At 39.1% G+C, this 21,736-nt stretch overlaps 1 protein-coding gene across 2 annotated transcripts in view; it reads left to right on the top strand.

Annotated features, from left to right (window-relative positions):
• The window catches only part of agbl4 (AGBL carboxypeptidase 4), a 442,148-nt gene that overhangs the window by 394,347 nt on the left and 26,065 nt on the right, over positions 1-21,736 (top strand). For both annotated transcript variants that reach the window (XM_044130229.1, XM_044130230.1), the window contains 3 exons: positions 10,612-10,701; positions 11,837-11,951; positions 14,933-15,044. In XM_044130229.1, the coding sequence (XP_043986164.1) occupies positions 10,612-10,701; positions 11,837-11,951; positions 14,933-15,044 (317 nt within the window). The remainder of the gene's footprint in view (positions 1-10,611; positions 10,702-11,836; positions 11,952-14,932; positions 15,045-21,736) is intronic.

The following is a 21,736-nucleotide window of genomic DNA, read 5'->3' as shown; positions in this document are numbered from 1 at the left end:
GACATGGTCATGTATTTTGTGTCAGTTTGTGCACATGTAGCCTTTTTTTTTTTGTAGTTGATTGCGTCCTGCAAGTACACAGTCACGTACGTGCTCCAATGCACACATGCGCACAAATGCGCTCTTACAGTGTGGTGTGGCGATAGGACAGCACAGCGGGGGGTATATCCCAGGGAAATCATTTCTCTCACTCCTTTCTTCCTATTTGTAACTTGTCCTTTCAAGCAAGACAGCCCTTAAAGTTCAGTGGTGCATTCTTCAAAAAAGGCTATTACTGGGTGCCTCTGATTCTGTATCATGCTGCGCACAGACCAGCCATCCCTCCTTTTCATGTGCCTCTCCTCCTGTCATCATTTTCTGAAGCCAAGAGAGGAGTCAGGGTTTCCGAAAGGCCTGTGACCAATGCCTTGATACCCTAAGCAATCTCCGCCTCTGACGTTGCTCCAGATGTCCGTATCCTATCGCTAAAAGGGGCCTATTGCTTTTGATACTTGACAGAGCTCCCGCTTTGTCTCTGTGTTTGTGGATCTCTGTTATGCCCTTTATGCTGACTGTCTATCACAGTAATTCTGAAGACTTAGAGGGCTTTTAGAGAACAGCATGAGACTTTAGGAGATATGGGTGGCATCTAAAGTGTATGAAGAAAATCCTGATGCTGTTACTGGCTCTGTGGAGAAGGAATAAAGATGTCCATGCAGGCAACAGGCTATAATCATAGAAAAAAGGTCTCTTAGATTCTTAGTTGTTAGGAAAGTGGCTTGTCTCACAATTCAGGATTGGTTTTAGTAGATGTTAAAAAAAAAGTCAGTTTGTTTTTTCATAATTTCAAAGCCTCTACAGAGTAGGCTAACATGGTTCCAGGCAGGATATATAATTAGACACTGTCGGTATTTAAATAGGGTGGGCATTTCACCTTTTCAGTATTTTGTACATTTACAGTTTTGTTCTTTTAATACCAGACTTTTGAAAACATAAATGAGCCATGTGCAACAGCCCATTTTCTACCAAGAGTATGGTAGCGCAATAGGAGGAGCGTTAGGAGCACAATGTATGACATAACTAAGGAAATGTACCCCTGCTGATTTCTCTGCACACTGCTGATACAGTAACGTGCGAAGACTTTTCTTATCCTAAGCAATTTGATTATGTGTAGCCAATTTCCAATCAAGAAATTTTAAAGTTCTTGTTTAGTTCTTGTAAAGTTTTAATCTGATTCAGAATTTTCTTTTAGAACAACAATATCAGACAATAGAGGAAAAGTGTTAAAAATACCATTCTTCATTCAGTAACATACACTAATCCACACTAAAGAGAGTTGTCAGCTTAACTTCATAACACTCGGCATGACTATTTCATTAATTGGGAGAAAAAAAATAGACTTTTGAGTTTCTGACCGCCTGCTCATCAGTTCGGAGCGATCGAGCTGAAAATCATCAGCTTCTGGTCACCATCTGGTTTCTCTGTGCATCTCTAATATTCATGCTATGATTGAATACATAATCCTTCACAGATGGACTCCATGCTTGACATGTCCCCAGCTACTCTGCAATGGTTAAGACTGTATATTCATGAATTGGTGTTCATTTTGTCAAAATAACCGATGCACTCTTTGATCATTTTTTTCAGTCTTAAAGCTTTAAAACACATAATGCTGGAATTCCTGACTGATTTCTGTCCCCAGTGGAGTTATACTGTGAAATGTTGTGTTTTACTCTATGTAAATGTGCTATTAAAATCTATTTAATTATATAAACATAAGTTAAACGCATGTCCTAGAAAAAGGACCAATTGAAAGTGGTGTCAATTTAGCAGCTTTTTGCTCTGCGGACTGAAGCTGCTATTTGCTGTAGTGATGTACAAGAGCACTCCAGGGTGTTTAACTGGTGGGTGTTATCACCATTACAGCAAAACTCACATCTGAATACATGTTTTAAAAGGTTAGAAGCTGTGAAACAAAGAGACCAGCTCTTCTTTAATATCATGGTAGGGGATTTAATTTGACGGTCATAGTGTGTTCATCTCTGTCACCCAAATAGTCCCACAGCTCACAGTGATAGCTCTCTGCTGTGTGGTCAATGATGGCCAAAGGCCTGCATTTCACCACCATTTCCCCATTAACATAATTAGAAAGCCCTTCAGCTCAGGCCTGAATACTGATGGCGGGATAGCACCTTGTTTCCCCTCCTTCCCGTCTCTCCAACACTCGTCTCCCTTTGTCTGCGCGTCTCAGTCTGTCACTCCCATCGTCTGTGACCTCCACTGTCATCACGGTTGCCCTTGAGGAACAGAAATCTCTCCATTTCTCAGGGACCAGCCATAAGGGGCTTGATTGTAGCAAATTGATCCATAATCACACAGTGCTCAGAGCTTTTTTGTCCTGTCGCCTCTTCATCTCCACTTGAGAGGCACACTGTTGGCGTATTTACATGCTTCCTTCTCAAGGGTTTCCTCTGCTCTCACCCTTCTATCGTTTCCTTTTTTATTCCCCGTCTCTTGCTCCCTTCAAGTCAGTGCTTTTATCACTGTGCCAACCAATTTTCTTTGCCCTCCCTTTCTGTTCCTCCACTTTCTGTCTGAATGTGATGCCAATCACTGAGTCTCAACATGGGCATTGTAATCCTCTCCTTACCGATCGCTGACCAAAGCACCTCTGCTTTTGATTGAGCTCTTCAGCTGCACACATAACCCTGATAGTCACGATAGAGGAAATGAGCATGTAGAAGTGACTTTACCTGAAAAAAAAAAAAAAAAAAAAATCTCATCAGCTTGTCCTCTTTTATTTTTGCCACTGGTTTGTGTCCTTTTCACAATATAGACACAAGACTTTGCACAGCACTCCAGTTGAAGAATAATCTTAGGTGAGTTTGCCTCTTGGCTGAGGTTACACAAGCACTTAATAAATTGTACAAGTAAAAAAGGAAATATAGCAATGCCTTTTCCATTATTATAATTCAGATTTTCATCGGTCATGACATCAATCAGTGGCTCATCCAATTCAATTAACATTTCAACTTTGTCACTACCAGATTAGTTTTTAATCCTTTTGTCCGTACCATGTGAAACTCAAGAAACTGCAGACCTATTCCACTGAGATGAGCTCTAGCAGTCATCTGCATTGCTGACTACAAATGTATTACCGTCATCTTGAAAAACCACCTGATATTTGAAAAACCACCTGTCTGGATCGATCAGTGGCTCAATCCAGACAATCGAGCCACTGAAACAGTTTTGGAATTTACATTTCTCTCCATCCATCCATCTGATCCTTGAAGGGTTGCGGGGGTGCCAGTGTTCAGCGGTTATCGGCCGAGAGGCATGGTACACTCTGGACAAGTTTCCAGTGCATCGCAGGATGGGGTGAAGATTGATGAATTTTGTTTTTCACCTTGACAGTCTGCTGTCACGTCATAAGTCATCTTAAAATGTCAGCTAGTTAGGCAAAAATGGCAAGCAATTTTTCATCAGGATAATTTGCAGCAAGCAAAACAAATAGTTTTTATTTGCAATAGAAAGAACATGACTTGAAAACAGATTCCCTCCCCAGGTGTAATATCACACAACGATAGATTATGCTGGATTTGACTGAGTGTATTTTTAAATTACGATTACATCAATTTTGGTGCTTTGGTATTGGAAACTTTCTTGCTATTTGTGTCCCTTCTACTAGTAACATAAATTAATTTATTCATTGGCGCCCATGGTAAAGATGTGCAAAAAGCCTTAAAACTAACTTTACTGCAGTAGTTTACTATCAAAATCTTCAGAAATACACTTAAGTTACATATATGTTTGAGGGTATTGGGTTACTCATGATTTTGTTTGAATTAATTATTTATTAACATCCATTTTATTTCTCCTGCTGCATAATGTACCCAAATTAAATATTGGATTATTTTCAGGATGACATTTTACAAGTGAAAATTTATGTATTTTAATGTTTTTTTGCGCATCATAACAACGGTTGCCAAAAGAATTTTCCATGTCTGTATATTTAATGTACATTAATGTTCATTCTTGTTTATCTCAGAGAAAATGGAGGTTTTATTGTGTAATAATTAGCTATATTTTTGCCGTTTTTCCCCGTTCCTGCAGAGCGTCATGCCTCCCCTCTCTTCGAAGGGTTAGCTGTGTAATTTGCGGTGCGTTCGGTGGCAGGAGACGCTTTATGAATGTGCGTGGAGGCCTTGGCAAAACCCTTTGCTTCCCCACAATAAGATGAGCTGAATAAATCTGAACCACACCACAGGCTCTCCAGCATCTACACACATGCCAGCACACAAAAATTTAAGTCAGGGGTCTGGTCAATTCCTGGGGAAGAAAACAGAATCATAAAACTCTTATCACTTTCGAGCCCTCTGCACTTTGGAGCACAGCCTCTCTGTCTGCTTCTTTCTTTTTTTTCCCCTTTCCGCCTCTCTGTGTCTGGTCGTCCTTGAGGTGGGAGCGGGCTGGTGTTAAAGCGGGTGGAGCGAGGGTGCGTGTGTGTAACCACCGGATGCCCATTGGGCCTCACTCGGCTGGTCAGTGCACAGCGCTGCCTCTCATTTCAAGGCTCTGTATAAATACAACGTCAGTGACAATTTACGGCTCAGGCCCATCCTCGACGCTACGCTGCGAGCAGAGCGTCGAGCGTGGCTTGTTGCCATTTCGCCAAAGTGAAGCCAATTTATTACAGTGTAAAATCCGCAAAACAGAGATATGGGGAGGCCTTGGTTTTTGAGACCTGCAGTGAAAAATTGTGTTTATTTGTGATGAACAGGGCAACCGTGTATACTGGGCCGTAAAGATTTTTAGATTTTGTTTTTATCTGCTTCAGTTTAAAAATCAATGCTGTGTAAGACTTGTAAGGTTTAGTGTCTTCCGTGTCAAAAAAGTTTAGACACAAGTGAGATTTAAAAGCATCTTCTTGATTAAATTTTCTTTAAAACTGGGGAGTTTCTTTTAAATATATGCCTTGTCTTCAGGAACTCCTGACAGGGCTTCCTTTGTGCAGGCTTAAGAGAAATGACGACCAAGTCAATTACATCATGTCACAACTTATGAGAGCGGGCCCAAAGTTCCTGAGAGGGCTGTCACAGAAAGAGCTGATCAGCACAATCAGGACTGACCTTCAGAATCCATTTGATTTATGTTGTATTTTCCTTTTTTTATTCACCAGCATTTTCCTTCACCGACATAATTTACATATTTATCTGAGCTGATCTGAGTTTGACATCCTTTACTTATTTATTTACTTTTTCTTACACCCCACTTCCTGGCAAGCGGCAGGAGAATGAGCTGCACTGCGCCGTGCGGTGTGGCGCATGACTTTGGCAGGTGAGAAAAATGCTGAGGGAGCACTTTGATTTGGAGGTGTGGGCATAAATTTTGCTTCTTGCTGCTTTCACTCATTCATTGTCATCCACCACCTCCCACTCCCCGCCCCAGCCTCCATCAATTTTTACATCCACACTCATTCATATATTTATTTTCCCTTAACAGTGTTTTGAGTTGTTCTGATGGCACTCAGAAGATGTGAGTTGTTCTGATCAGCAAGGAGGTAGTGAAGGATCCACATCACAATGCGCTTAGTAAAATTAAGAAACAGAAGGAGTGCAACATAAACTCCAGGAGAAAATGACATGAGTAAAACACTAAAATGTATGTTAAATTATATTAGATTATGGTATTTGATTAATTGGGGTTAATTGTTTTAGAACAACTGGAAAGAGTTTTGATAAACCCTACAAAAGAGTTATGATGTACCACATTTGCTTCATGATAAGGGAAGTGCCCAGGAGGTGAAGCCTCTCTAAGATTAAAAATAAAAGTACTAAGGCGTACCATAGAAAAGCCTGTGGTGTGTTGTTGCATTTAATTAAGAGGATCTTCAAACTTTAGGTTTTAGATTGAATAAATAACTTTACTGATGCAATGGAATCACAGAGAAAAGGGATCTCAGTAATGGATAATTAGATGTGGAGTGAGCAAATCCCTCGTAATGGGTATATATAAACAACCATTATGAATGCCATAGATAGATAGATAGATAGATAGATAGATAGATAGATAGATAGATAGATAGATAGATAGATAGATAGATAGATAGATAGATAGATAGATAGATAGATAGATAGATAGATAGATAGATAGATAGATAGATAGATAGATAGATAGATAGATAGATAGATAGATAGATAGATAGATAGATAGATAGATAGATAGATAGATAGATAGATAGATAGATAGATAGATAGATAGATAGATAGATAGATAGATATAGATAGATAGATAGATAGATAGATAGATAGATAGATAGATAGATAGATAGATAGATAGATAGATAGATAGATAGATAGATAGATAGATAGATAGATAGATAGATAGATATAGATAGATAGATAGATAGATAGATAGATAGATAGATAGATAGATAGATAGATAGATAGATAGATAGATAGATAGATAGATAGATAGATAGATAGATAGATAGATAGATAGATAGATAGATAGATAGATAGATAGATAGATAGATAGATAGATAGATAGATAGATAGATAGATAGATAGATAGATCGATCTACCTGATGCATTAGTTATTTGTATAAAAGACTGCCTAGTTGACTTTTCTTAGCATATGCTACTTTCCTCATCACTTAAGCCTGTATCGGCTGCTGTACTATCATGAAAATTGTGCATTGGGTTTTATAAGCAGTAACATGTTCCTGTAACCTAAGTGTTAGCTTAAGGTTCAGTCCTGTTGGCTAAACATTCTCCTTCACGATTTTCTGTCAGAAAGAAAAAATTGTGATTCAGTCAATTAATGCAAGTCATCCTAGTCTTGAGGTAGCAAAGCAGCTCCCAAAACCTCACACTGCTACCACCATGTCTGACTGTCAGCATGATGGTTTGGTATTGAATGCTGTTTTACTTTTTTTACTTTTGCCCAATCTTTTTTTTTTCCCTTCCAGGGAGTCTTTTTGTGGGCTCTAGTGTCCCTTACATGAAAGTAGGCTGACAGGAAAGGGGGAAGACATGCAGTAAACGTCGCCAGGTCCGGGATTCGAACCCGCGACGGCCGCATCGAGTACTCAAAGCCTCCAAATGCGGGTCGCGCTATCCCCTACGCCACAACAGCACGCCCCAAATATTTTTTCTATTGTTTAAATCATAGCCAAGGCTGAGAGATGTGTAGATGTCATCCTGGGTTGTTTGTATGACCTCTTGGTTTAATAGTCAATGTGCAAAAGCACATTGACTATTAAATGTGCAACAGCAGGTTGCTGTGGAAACCTGCTGTGGAAATATGTAGCAGGTTCTCCACTGCTATATATTTTTGGATTATGGCTCTCACTCTCCCTGGCATCCCAAAGTCTTACGAGACTAAAAGATGCTAATGTTTTTCTGTTTTAAATTAGTTTTTTAGAGGTTTTGCTTTTTTTTTTTTTTTTTTTTTGGACCTTTCAGCCATCAAAGAGATCCTATATAAATTATTTATTACATCTGCAAGTTAGATAATAATCAGGTCTGGTTTTAGCTTGTAAAATGTAAACAAATGTAGTTTAAGTCATGATTTAACAAGAGGAGCAATTGCTTCTTCCCATAGGGCCATTTGGAATGGATATTTTATACATACCGGCTTTGGTGAGTCGAGTGGTAAATTCTTACCTGAGGCTATTTTTATAAAGTAATATTCCTGTTTGGGTCGACTTCAGCTCTTCTCCTTAAACAGTGTTTTCATGAGCTGTTTCTGTCTTTTATGCTTTTTTCAGCTTTATATACTCATCCGTAAGACACAACAGACCAACAAGTCTTTGTTCATTTTTTTACCTTTCTGTGCAGCAACAGAAAGGTTTCTTTCTTTCCTTGCTTCTTTCTTTTCCCTTATGTTTCTTTCTTCCTTTCGTTCTTTCACAGTCAGTAAATAAATTGATTTAAGTTATTTTATGATCGTGAGGGCTCATTTGAGTTTCTCATATGGTTTTTCTCCAGTCTTCCTTGAGTTTATATCATTTTAAAAATGAATGTGATTTTTTTTTTATCTGTTAGGTGACAAAATGTGTGTTTTATCTAGCTGACAAGACAGTGATTCTGGTTTGACATTTAGCTTGGTGCACTTGGAAAGCATTTATTGTTGAAGGGTTGTTGTTTACTGCTCCTGTTCTCTTACAACAATTTCTGAAAACTGTCAAGAAAAAGCCTGCAGATTTTAAGGATTGGTGTTGAAAGATTTCCTTCAGTCTCATTCCTTACCTTGTCTATTTCTTTTTTCTTACCTGCTCTTTCTCTGTCAGCCTCTCTCTCCCTCTTTCTCTTTAATGCCCCAGCTCCTGATCTTCGCTGCCACCTTGGGGTCAGGAGATGCTGCTGCATCACTTTGCCCTTGAGGCTCAGCTGAAACTTGACCCCAACCTTTTTTTTTGTGAAATGCCACCGTCACCTGAGTCAAAACTATTCTTTCTTTCAACAACAACTCCATCTATAGTTGTTGTTTTCTGCAGGTTCCCTGAGGATATTGTGGGGAGCCTGCATGGAATAGTCGGACTTAATTTTGTGCTACAATGCTTGGCTGCTCAGCAAAGCAGAGATACAGACACATAAACACAACAACTGCTTGGGGAGCATTTGTTAGCGCTCTGAGGAGACATACTCACACAGACACACGGAGCGATGTGGGATAAAGCGTACATCCTTTGTAAACTCCAAGAGCCTGCTGGAAGAGATAGTTTTGATGAAGCAGCAAGGGCACACTAACGCTGAGATTAAATGTAGCATGGCCATGATGGCTGGATTCCCAAAGAAGTCGGGACCTTGGCAGCTTCCTCTGCTCCAGCTTCCTGGTTTTACTAAGGGATATGTGTGTCTGTCCGTTTACTGATTTCCTGTGCTTGCTGTGTATGTCACTTCTATGTTCTTGTACTTCGGGTACATGTGGTAGCCTCCGCTTTAAGGCCAAGGCAGAATTTCTGCGGGATGAAATCTCACAGCCAACGTGCTGCCTGCATCCGGTCAAGATGCAAGCGCTCACATTTTCAACAACCGGCCCGCTCCGCCCCACAGAGACTCCTGAATGGCAAACCCATTTGTCTCTGTGAAGGGCAGAAAGAGGAAAAAACAAAATAAAATCTTTGGCGGAGCACTTTAATGGAACAAAGCTTTTTTTTTTTTTTTTTACTACTCCTAACTACTTAAGCAGACTCAAATGCACACATCGCTCTGAGGTTAAATTGGAATTAAGGAGAAGGAAAGGAGCATAGCTTGTTGCTAATTAGCATTTTCTCTGCTCAGCAGAAGAGAGCGAAGGGATCGATAAGATATTAAGTTTGTGTATAGCAATGAGGCGCACAATCACTTTCTTCTATTAGCAACAGCAGATTAGAAGGGAAACACTGGCAAAAGAAAAACACAACAACAAAACTTTGACCTTTGTGGATTTCAACTGGACTTGAGTTGCAATGGATGGATGCTGCTTGTTTAGCCTGTCTGCAGTGGTGCTTTTAAATATTCTTAGGAATTATCTTCAAACTGTAAACTAAACCATGAGTGATTAATCTGGTAGTTTAATGTTTGCAATTTCATGTGGTCTTTGATCCCAACTTCAGAGAGAAAATCTTCTGAAACTCTCTGTTTCAACTTAAAACTCTTCCTGACCTATAAGGTCATCAGTTCATCGGAGGGCCAACACAGAGACACAATAAGACAAGTTACACACACTTGTTCGAATTTCAGAGTTGCCTTTATCATTGGTGGCATAGTTTAAAAAATGACATGGTGGCATTACTCTTGCTGTAGATTTTCAGGTAACTTTATTGAGAATCTCTGTTTCCTCCACATCCTAAAGACATGTTGGACTGACATGTGGTGACTGTGGATTAACACTGCCTTAGTAACAGTCAGTCTGAGATGAGTTGAGCTTTGTGACATGATGCCGTACCATGTTGGAAGTAGCCACCAGAAGATTGGTGCACTGTGGTCTTAACGCTGCAGTATGTAACTTTTATAAAAATAAAAGTCAATATGTCACTATGATCGAGCTCCTTTGCCTCCTCCTTGTGATTTCCATTTGCAGAAATGCACCACTCCCAGTCAGAGACAACCAATCAGAGCCAGTGTACATTTTTGATCCTTCCTAAACATTACACCATTTGAACTTACCTTTAAAAAAGGAAAACAAATAGGGACCAAGAAAGGAGATGAGAAGGGAAGGAAACAGGGAAAGCATCTGTCCATCATTCCCTATAAAGTCAAAGGCCAGAAAGAAATTTTTAGCCAGACATGAAGCCTTCTCTCTCTTTCAACTCACACCTGTTGCAGCCTCATCCTGACCCCTGTAGATGTATAATTCACCGTGACTTTTGAATATTCTGAGCAGAGTGTTGGTTTGATGTTTGATTCATGTGCTCTAGTGTGAAAGCAGACATCCAATTCTGAGGGTTCTGACCCACCCCTTTAATTAAACTACAATATGGTAGACATATTAATATGACAAATTGCCCTACGCCTAGTTGCTTCATCTTTATGCATTGACAAAACCATCTTTTTCCATTTTTTCTTATGCTCTTATTTGCTTTTGCTTTACTTCAAACCTGCCTCTGCTGTGTCTGAATTCACTTTTTGCTGTTTTTTTCCCCAGAAAATGTGAGGTCAGAGAAGGAGAAGAAGCTGGTTTTTCTCACTGCTCGTGTTCACCCCGGAGAGTCTCCGGCCTCTTTTGTCTGTCAAGGTAAAATAATAATTTCATTTTGTTGACACTTTTATTTGATTGGTTCAAATTTAGCGGTGCTTCGCCACATGGTTTGTTACTGTGCTTTGATGATTTAAGTATGCATATTTTAAAGTGTATCATCATAATTAACTAGTATTTCATTAGATTTTGAGCTTTTATCTAACACATGAATCCCAAATTGTAAGTTTACATTAGATAGAGTGTGGGTTTATTGTGCATTGTATTTATAATGCACAAATAAATAAATTAGATGAACCTTAACTGCTTGCAACTATTTCTGTGTTTGTTTCTCAGACATTATTAGATGGTGAGACTAGTAAATGCAACATTGCAGCTAAATGTGACTCAGGTTAAAAATCCGTCCATTTGGCTCTTTTGGTTTTTAAGATACATTAACATCACACACACATTTACAGTTTTACCACTGTATTTTTTTTTTTTATAAAAGGAAAAGTTATTTCAGTATTTCAGCAAAGTAAAATATTTACTGAGTGCAAAAGAAGGATGAACTCTATGTCCAGTGATGTAGCAAAGCAACATCAATTTAGGATGTTTAAACACCCAAGAAGAATGAAAGTTTTACTACTAATATCTAATCGAAGGCGGTCACTCTAATAAACCATGAGGAATATCAAAGTCACACAAAAAGTAACTGGTCTGCCTTTCTGTCCATTCATCTGTCCTTCCTTCTTTCCATCCATCAATCATTGTCCATCCTTTCAGGTTCAGATTAAAGACTGACCACTGTCAAAATATTTGTAGTAAACTCATTAAACTTCTTAGTTTATACTATTAAATAGCCCGAAAGACTTCATCCATCCATTCTGTGCTCCCCGCTGTTTGTTTGTGTGTGTGGCTCATTATGAATTAGATGATTTGGCTTTAAGCCCGCTGCATGCTGTCTGTTTTTCCACCGTCGTCAGCTCCATTCCATTTGCATCGATTTAGGCTTGACGTCTCCCATTCCTCCCCTGATTCTGATGATGCCCCCTCACAGTCCTTTTCTTTTTCCTTTTGTTTCTCAAAACTCAATTAACTGCGAAGCTCGCCCCTGGTTTTCTTTTCAAGTCTTTTTTTCCTCCCCTTGCTGTTTGCATATGTGTCTATCTGAATTTATATGCGTTTGCAATAGGTGTCATTGACTTCCTGGTGAGCCATCATCCAGTTGCCCAAATCCTTCGTGATCATGTGATCTTCAAGATAGTACCCATGCTGAATCCTGATGGAGTCTATCTGGGAAACTACAGGTACAAATGAATGCAAAACTTTGCATTTTGTATGCACTCTTTTGTTTATGTCATCTAATTTTCATTTAATCTCTTTAACTATACTTTTAAGAAACCTAATGAATTCGTTTAGCCAACGGCAATGTATTTGATTGGAGAAGGCATTTGGCTTCAGGGCTGTTATTTCTGTTATTTCTGTCCATCCTCTCCTTCTCTCTGTCTTTAACACTGTTGCTGCTGCTCTGTGGGTATCCTCCTCTCCTCGGTTTTCCTCTCTTCTCTTTCCCGTCCTCATAATTGCCTTTTACTTAATAGGCTCAGCCCCCAGAATACTAATGCTCTCCGAGATAGGCATCAGCAGCATTCTCCCACTGCGTTTGTGAATGCCATCTAGTGGTAATATGCCATCACTGCTTTAAAAATACATCCGCCAGGTTGGCTGCAGCTTAAAGACAATTTACATTTTTACTCTGAGTGGTGATAAGGTTCTTATTGACAGAAGGTAAATTGTGACAGTCACCTCCTCACCAATCACACGTGCCAACTTATGGACAATTGCATGCTTCCTTGCCCTCACAGAGAAATATAGCATCCCAAGCAGTCATCTCTGCAGGAAACAGCGGAGAGCGGACTGGAACATGCAGAGCAAATAATCAATGGTAGTTACCCTGGGATGAGTATCCTGTTCATGGCTGGCTGCTCTGCTGTTTCAGGGTAACGATAACACCTGTGTTATTACTGGCAACTTGGGTAAATGTCAAAGATCCAAAAGACAACAGATCAGATCAGGGTGCATCCCTGCATGTCAGCATCCCGTTAAGGAAGCTAAAGGTGGCAGTAGGCAGCGTGTGTCACTGCCTACCTCTAGGCCCGTCTATTACATGTTATAGGTTTGTTCAGACCTTTTCTAGACTCTTCATGCTCCTGCTGTTTAGTCCCTCCTGATTGTTGCCTGAAGAATGTCTCATTTGAGATAAAGTCACTTTTACAACATCTCTGAAATATTTGGCTGTTTAGGATGTAGGCCATTATTGGTAGGCAGGGACTGTAATTTTGGTTAATCTAAATCCCATTCAAAAGAAAAATCCCTTGTTTTCTAATTATACACTAGATAATTAATGACTAGCTTAAAAGGTTAAATAGATCCTTTGTGTTTGCAAGCTTTTTTTCTTGAAAAGTTGCTCCAGTGTTGTCCAGCCTGGTCCAAAAACCAGGTCTGAATTAGTTGTGTAAGAACCAGTTTAGGTTTCCACATCCTCAGAGAAAACTCAGTCTTGTTTACACCACTTATAACTTCTATGTTTGAGGAATATCAAAGTCACACTTTCTGTGTGACTTTGATACACTTACTGTGTTGTACAACTTATTATGCTGTACAACTTATTATGTTGCCGGAAGAATTTGAATGACAGTTTTCTCATCGTCTCTGCTAATGTCTTGAATCCTGGGTTTAAATATGAGAAGGTAGATGGATTTATTGTGTTTGTGAAAGTACTTACCAATTTACCTGGCATTTCTGACAATTGATCTGTTTAAAAAATCTCTAAACAGATGACAAACACCTTTTTAAGCAGGATTTATGAACACCACTTAATGTTAAAACACTGACTGTTGTGAACTTGACTATTACCTGCTATGTGTAGTATACTATAGCTGATTGAAATCTTGATATTTCAGTAAGCAGGTTTAGTCTTCTTGCTTTAGATTCATTGCAAACAAACATCCAACTAATGGAAAAAAAATTTAAATTAATCATGTCCTTCTCAACCATTAGGTAATCATCTGGCTATATCTCCTGTTTGGGCAGTGGAACAACTTAGTTGCAGTTTTTGAATGACTTTAAGAAGAAAAAAATGTCCAGCTATGTTCAAACAAAGTTCACTAATGTCAGAGATTAACTTTGGGACAAAAAAAAAGAGATCTACTGACGTAATTATTACATCTTTATTTGTTTCTTGGCTCTGCTGCACATATCTGCAAATTAGTAGAAATTCATCAAACTATTGACTGCACAAGACTAAAATAATGTCAAGAGGTTGAGGTTTGTGAATTAGTTTTGATATTTGGAGTGAAAAGCTTGGTTTCTTTGTTTTTCAATTGTGGATTTTTTTAAGGACATTTCTCATTTGCTCTTGATTTTATCTGTAGTAACACAGGAATTTTGTGAAACAGTCCACATGCAGCATGTTTGTTGAAAAGGAATTTTAAAAATCATCTATTTCTTGAAAAAAGAAATAATTTTTTATGGTATTTTCTAACTCTGTTTGCCCCACACTCTAAAAATTTTTGGCATAGTATAAAATACACTAAATGTAAATATCTTTGAGTGTCTTAATAACGTACCATATATGTCCGATGTCACTTCATTTCATTACTCATGTACCATATTTTACTCTAAATTATAATATCGTTTTGTTGCTACCTGATGCTGGTACATCATGGGTATGACAGAGCATTTATTTCTGGGAATAACAAAACTTTGTGGATGTTTTGGGTTTTTTTCTTTTAAATGAAACAAAAACTTTTTCTTTTTTTAACATCTGCACTAGTTTGATTAGGTCCCCAGTTTTGAGGCCCGTATTCCTGTCTCCAGTCTAAAGACAGTAGGCTTATCTGTACTGAGTTCTCCCCTTCAGTCCTTATATCTTCTGCTTTTTCCAGGCCATCTTCAGATCCTGCTGTTCTCTTGGTGTTGATCCTGAGCTTTTTGCCTTCCTATTGTTTCTAATTTAAATAATGATTTCAGGATATGTAATCTGCCTTCTTCCTTCTTGCATTTGGGATCTTATTCTTTGGACTTTAGAACTTATCAAGAATTTATCATTGCAAAAATACCTACCTTTGCTCTAATCACAATCTATAAGCCTGCTGCAGATTTAAAGCTGCTTTATTGGTTATGCATAATTGTTTGTATCAGTACATCCAAAGGAGAAAATCCAGGAGATTTTTCCACTAAATCAATGTGTGTGTGTGTGTGTGTGGGTGTGTGTGTGTTCATACAGGTGTTCTCTGATGGGCTTCGACCTGAATCGCCACTGGCAGGATCCCTCTCCGTGGGCGCACCCCACGCTGCACGCGGTTAAACAGCTCATAGTGCAGATGAACCAAGATCCGGTGAGCATGTTTTCCCCATCACACACATCTCTTCTTTCGCGCGCCATGTTCCCTGACTACTCCAGTGTCTATTGGTCCCAGGAACAGTTTTCCGTCTCCCTGCTTGGTTCAGCATGTTTCTAAAATCTGTGTGCAAGGCCTATGAGGAAGAGAGGGTGGGGAGGCCAGTCAGCACCTCCTGAATGTCAGCCACCTTCTCTGGGGCATTCAAAGCATATTAGTGAAGCAGGACTTTGCACTTTGAGTCTTAAACTCCACTTTAACTTTTCTCCCTCTAGTTTTAGTCTTTGAGTCAGAGCAATGCTACGCTGACAGACCAGGGGTGCTTTTCCCTGTGTGTTCCTGATGTTAATTATAAGCCGAGAGTCAGGTTGGTGGGATTACTGAAGGTCAGTGCGTGTCCTGGGAATGCTCTGCCCTTTTGTACTCTCCTCTAATCCTGATAAGAGAGGGAGCAGGCAGGGGCGGGATGCAGGGCAGGCCAGAGATGTGGCGAGGCGAGGAGCTGGCATCGGGCAGATTAACCTTTTCCCCAGGCGCCGACACACTGATCGATAGACTCTGTCATGGCAGGGTGATCCACTCATGCCTGTCATTCACACACAAACCTACTCACAGTAACACACATGTTGCAGATGAGACAAAAAAAAACCACACAAACAAATACAGCTACAGTGCAGTGCTAGTGGATAATCCAAAGTAACTTAATTACCTTGCTTTTTGTTTTTCTCTTTTTTTGTGTGTCTACTCGTGAAATTTAATTAGATTTGTCTGTAACTTGTTCTGGAGCAGTGTCCTAGATCAAGATGTGGATTGAATCTCCATTGGCAATGAGCAGAGATACAGAAATACTCTTTATAGGAAAATAAGTATTATCAAACAAATTTAGGCCATCAAAAATCATCTAGGGACAAAGTTTAGCTGTTTTATAAATATTTTTATGAAAACATCTAGCACTGCTGTACATTTCCAGTCATTGAGGGGTAGATGTCTACAGTTGATTACTAAATGCTCATAAATCTGTGTTTGCTTCTGCTTTTATTTATAAAGCTATATACAAACGTAGATCTGCTGCTAAATGTACCTCACCCAGCAAATAAATTTGAATGAGGCAGTGGGGATCCTTTAAAGCAGGGGTTTTCAAAGTATGAAAGGGTGAGCCCGGAGGTGGAGTTGTAAAAACTCCGCCTTCAGCCCCCGCTCTGGCCAAAACCAGTGATGGCATAGTTACTTTGAAAAAGTAACTTTAATCGGACTACTGATTACTCCTTGAAAAAGTAACTTAGTTATATTACTGACTACTTGACTTGGAAAGTAACTAAGTTACACTAAAAGTAACTTTTTAGTTACTTTCAGCAGCTGCTAACAACAACACTCTGCCTCCTGTGAAAATCACATTGATCTTTGCTAATACTTAATTGGAAGTTATTTTATAATGATAACATCAACAATGTGTCTCCACTGATAAGGTTGAACTGAAGAGGAGATTGTACAAAAACAGTACAAAATAAAAACATGAGTAATTTGTGTGGTCCACTGTTGTCTGGAAAACTCAAAGAAGGATTTTAAAGCCCCCTCCCCAGCCTCTCAGGATCTTTCGCCCTGAGTTTGATGTGCATGGCGCTGAGCTCCTCCTGCAGCTCCACAGCTCAGATGGCTGCGACACTTACCGTAATATTAATAATTATAACGGTGCTAACTTGCCATTATAACTATTGCCAACCACGGACACGCTTATTCGTGGCTGTTTTCACGCTTATTGCGCTGTTCATATTGGTTTCGATATTTTAGTTTTCTGAGCGCAACGCATGGCTCGATGTCATTGAGAGGTAATAAATTAAGTTGACATTAACAAAGACACAGCGGACGGATCATCCGGGAAATGATGAACAGGAGAGACTGACTAAAACTAGCTTAATGACGGACAAATTCTGGGATTTATTATGAGTCTCTGCTTATTTCCAAGCCCAAATGAGCAACTTCACGTTCAAAAACAGCCCAAAGAGGCGCAACCCGCCGCTCATTAAACTTGCAAGCGACTTTTAAAAAATGAAGCCCAAAGCCGCTTATAATAATCGGACTTGGCGACAGAAACTGAAAATAGTTCCAGTTTTTCCACCAACAAAATCGCATCTCCCTCCATTGTTTACATTTATGTTGCATAGAGACGTCGGTCACTCGACAAGACGCGTAGAGGAAATACGATTAAATAACAAAAGAAGATAGTAACGCAGTAACGCAAAAATGATTTTGATAAGTAACTGTAGTCTGACTACTGGATTTGAAATAGCAACGCGTTAGATTACTCGTTACGGAAAAAAGTGGTCCGACGTCAGAAACGTTACTGACATCACTGGCCAAAATATCCTCTAAGGTGGGAAACATTTCCACTGATCCCCACTCCACACGCGCACCCCACAGTACCAACTTTTTCCTAAATCCACAAAACATCTAGCACTGCTGTACATTTCAGTCATTAGACAGCAAGCAGATAGCTTTTCCGGTTTACTTTTTCCCTCGCACCGCGCCTCCCCTAAAGTGCTCTGGCGCCCCCCAGGGGAGGCGCGCCTCACACTTTGAAAACCGCCGCTTTAAAGGGAATCCTTACTTGTACTTATCTATATTTAGGTAAATTACCACCCACTATAACAAAAAAAAATAAAAAATTCACAGCACTGTGTACTTTAATCTTCTCTCTTGATAAATTAAGCTCCTTGTCACAACAGTATTGTAGCATATTGATCATAAACATGATATCTCTATGGTAGTGGAAAATGACAACACCCCCCTCCTTGTGTGAACTCTCTTGACTCCTCAACCACAGATAACAGTATTTTACCCTCTCCCCTGTGTTTGTCCTGCAGCAGTCCCTCTTCTTGTTGATGGTTTCCTTTAATTTTGCAGAGTTAATTTGTTAGCTTAGGCAACCTCTGCCTTTTCCGGTTCTCTCCTGCCACAGCCAGTTAATCCCATCAGACCCATTATTGATGTCCGGGGCTCCCTGATGCCAGTTTCCGTGCCAATTCTGCCACCATGAGTCCTTGTGCTGGTGTCCCCTTCTTCCCCATTCATAATCATTACACAGTGGAGTGGGCACTGAGCCTAATGAGGTGGACAAGGGTTGTAGGGTTTTGCTGCCACAGAGAAAAAGTTAAGTAGCAGTTGTTCGCACCACCTTGCAGTAGTTTTGCTACCTCTTGAGCCTTTTTTACATTTCGTTGTGACACATCAGCAATCCTCAGTGTATTTTATCTCTGAGATTTTTTAAGAGAACACTAGTGAACAAAAAGCATCGTGAAAGACAAGGAACACGACAGGCAGGTCAGGGATAAAGCTATAGAGAAGTTTAAAGCATGATCAGGTCATAAAACAACATCCCACTGTGTGAAGCAATACCTAATCCATCATCTGGAAATTGAATGAGTATGGAACATTTTTCGTGCAACTTGTTGGCTTGCATACAAAGCACTCTGTCAGAAACTACCACTGCACATCACTCTAAGCACATCATTCTCTCAGCAAAGCAGAAAGGTGGCAGCAGAGTTAGAATTGGTGGGTAAACAAATAGAGATAAAACAGAGCAGTCCTACAGAAGAATTGAGACTGGTGCAGAAGTCCCAACAATAGCTTTAAACTTTCAACCAACTTATCAGAGTTGATGATAAAAATGGATGGAGCTAAACTAAACATGGAGAAATCCTGAAAGGAAACTTGAAGGAAGCTGCAAAAGACTAGAGCCCAGAGTAAAGGTCCGAATCTGTCATCTTCAAATATGCCATCCAACTAATCTGACTTGGCTTTAGCTATTTTGCAGAGTATTTTGATATTTGAGGTTGCTTGAAATGTACACTCAAAAACTTACAGTGGTAACGACTGCTCTGGAAAAACACTTAAATCCATGTTATTTTTTCCTCCCTCTTCCCTCTTATGTTCAGCATTACTTTTTGCCTTTTTAAATAAAGAGGCCAGAATAAACAAATACCTACTAATATAATCAGGGAAGAGTTTTCATTCACTATAGGTGTCACCACATGTTCCATATTTTTCAGTAAGATTTAGGTCGCACCTAAAATAAATATCAGTCAAAATACCTTGCCTTCTCTTTTATTTATTCTTTGGAACAACATGTTATTTAGGGGGAGAGCAACTTTAGAATACATAATGTACATTATATTAATTAGATAAAAGTTATAGTATAAAGTTGCAGCGAGCCATAAACATAAATCAGCCCCCAAGGCTTTGACAATCTCCTCATTTTTTTTTTCTTTTACATCTTTAAAGTTCTGCAGGTCTACGCATAAGCATCATAAATCAGAGTCACATTGCCATCTGTTCCACAAAGGAGCCATTTTCACTTTGAGACCCCATCACGCATTGGAGTGAGAGTCACTTTAGTCTCTCCGAAGTGAATCCCCATCACTGTGGATTCAGCAGCTTTCTTTTTCTGATGGTAAAAAAGCTTTCTTCTCCTGTTCAAGCAATAACTTCCCATTACTGGCTGTGAGCTCTTTGACAAGTGTCATTCGAATCAAAGCTTGTAGCAGAAGCAATCTGTTCTCCATTATATTAATGTCAAAAGATCTTTTTTTTTTGCCAGTAATTGTGTAGATGTGAAATTGTGGCTCAGAATGTTTCCACTTACTAGTTTTAATGCAGAAGTTTGACCTAAACAAGAACTGATGGTTTAAACTGGCAAAATGTATTCCAACATTTCCACTCACCTGGAAATATATCATTAACATTTGATACAAAGAGGTTTTAAGTGTTGCCTGTCGAATAGATTTGTAACAGAAAATTTGATCAAAAGCTAGTAAGGTGCAGACACAAAAAGGCGGCTAACTTTGGAGCTAAAAAACATCCAACAAATGGTTGACCTTATGAATAAAAAGTTTTTAACAATGTATTTTAACAAATGGCATTCCTTTCTTCTAATCTAGATTAATTAGTTTTGTTTATGTGCTCATTCTTCTCCATTCATCCCAAATTCACGAAAGCACACACACAAACACACACCAACAATCCCCCAATAAGGTGCCTCAGTCCAAAAAGGAACTAAAAAGATTTTTTTAATACAGCTTTCCTGAATGTTTTATTAACAATTGATGTGCTGAGTGTTTGGTCTTGTGTTTTATAACAATTGTCAAATCTTTAAAGAAATATATGTGGTGAGATTAGATACACACAGACTAAATATTTAAATATTTCTAACCGAGAAACCCCTTTCTGATTGATAACAATAAATATACTTTCCACAAATATCCTGCCTAGTTTTGACCAGAATATTTTAGATATATGCAGCTTAGGCATTTTTAATTCCTCATTGAATTAAAAATGAGGATTTAATTCAAGTCAGAAGCTGTGAACAAGATATCAATTCAAATGTGTGTCAGACTCTTGTTCAGCTGACTGATAACTTTGTTTCTTTAGGCCTTTGCTCTTTTGGCATTAAACCTGTTTACCTATGTCATAGAACTCAACTGAGTGGAAGAGTAAAATAATCATTTAAAATATGGACCTGGAACTGGAAACGTACTTTATCTCAGACACTTTTGGCAGTCTGTCTAGACCTAACAACCTTGATGTCTTTAAGGTACCATTTGCTCCTTGTTTTGAATACTACATTGGCTGGTGTATTGCATGGCACCATTACCTGTGTAGAGCTATCATGCGCTATATGGAAATTTTGTCTACGAAAAACTTAGATTGTAAACTTTTTATCCATCCGTCTGGAAAGAAACTTGCTTAAACGGTTTTATAAAAATGCCAGCATTTGCCATCTGTAGCTGAACATTGGTCAGCAGGGAAAATGGCTGAAAGAGTCAGTGATGCAAAGAGCTATAATCTGTTCCCAAGCCACCCCGTTGTTTGTTTTGAAAAGAGAGAAATGGACAGGGAGAAAAAATGGGGTAGGAGACTGAAGAAACAAATGGACCCATCTTCTTCCTAAAGCAGTGTTTTTCCAGCTCATTTATCAAAAGCAGAAGAAGAATTCTTTTTGATTGGCTGATTACCAGAAGCATTCATCACTGGGCAAATGTATCCCCAGCAGTCTGACACTGCCATTTTGGATAATTTGTTAAGGATGACAAAGAGGTCATTGTTTCCTTGGCTTATTTTTGACCTTTTTAATATTAGAAAATTAATTTTCTATGTGGAACAAATATATTAGGTCCTGTCACAGCGTCTAGATGGATTTGGTGCCCTCAAAATTCTTCCTAATGTCCTTCTTCTATGTCTCCTGCAGTGCTGCCTCACAATCTTCTTCTGCTATTCTGCTTCTTCTGCTATGTGCGTTTAAGTGTCCTCTGGTGTCATCCTACCCTTTCTGATCCATTTCTAAACTATACGGCCAATTTCTCCCCATCACCCCATGTCGTTTCAATCCCTCCATTGGTTCTCTTTATTCTCCCTCTGTTGGAGCCTGAATTGTCTGCTTATCACAGGAAGATACAGATGAAACTGTTCCACTATTCCAGTCTTTTTGGTAGCTTTCTCAGCTTATCTCCAAAAGAGCTTTTAATTGTTCTCAATTATTCAACACAGTATTTCAAATTATTTCATGCTTGCTCTCTTTCTTGTGACATTTTTCTTTTCTGGTGCCTATTCTTTTCCCCTTTTTTTTCTAGATAGTTGTCTCAGCTTATGTTTCTCAAACAGGCCCAAAACACAGAGCTGGTTGTGCCTGATCTGCC

Source organism: Gambusia affinis, linkage group LG10 (genome assembly GCF_019740435.1).
Source record: "Gambusia affinis linkage group LG10, SWU_Gaff_1.0, whole genome shotgun sequence".
NCBI classification, from domain to species: Eukaryota; Metazoa; Chordata; class Actinopteri; order Cyprinodontiformes; family Poeciliidae; genus Gambusia; species Gambusia affinis.
Note: the sequence above shows the minus strand (reverse complement) of the source record. Positions and strands in the feature narration are given on the sequence as shown.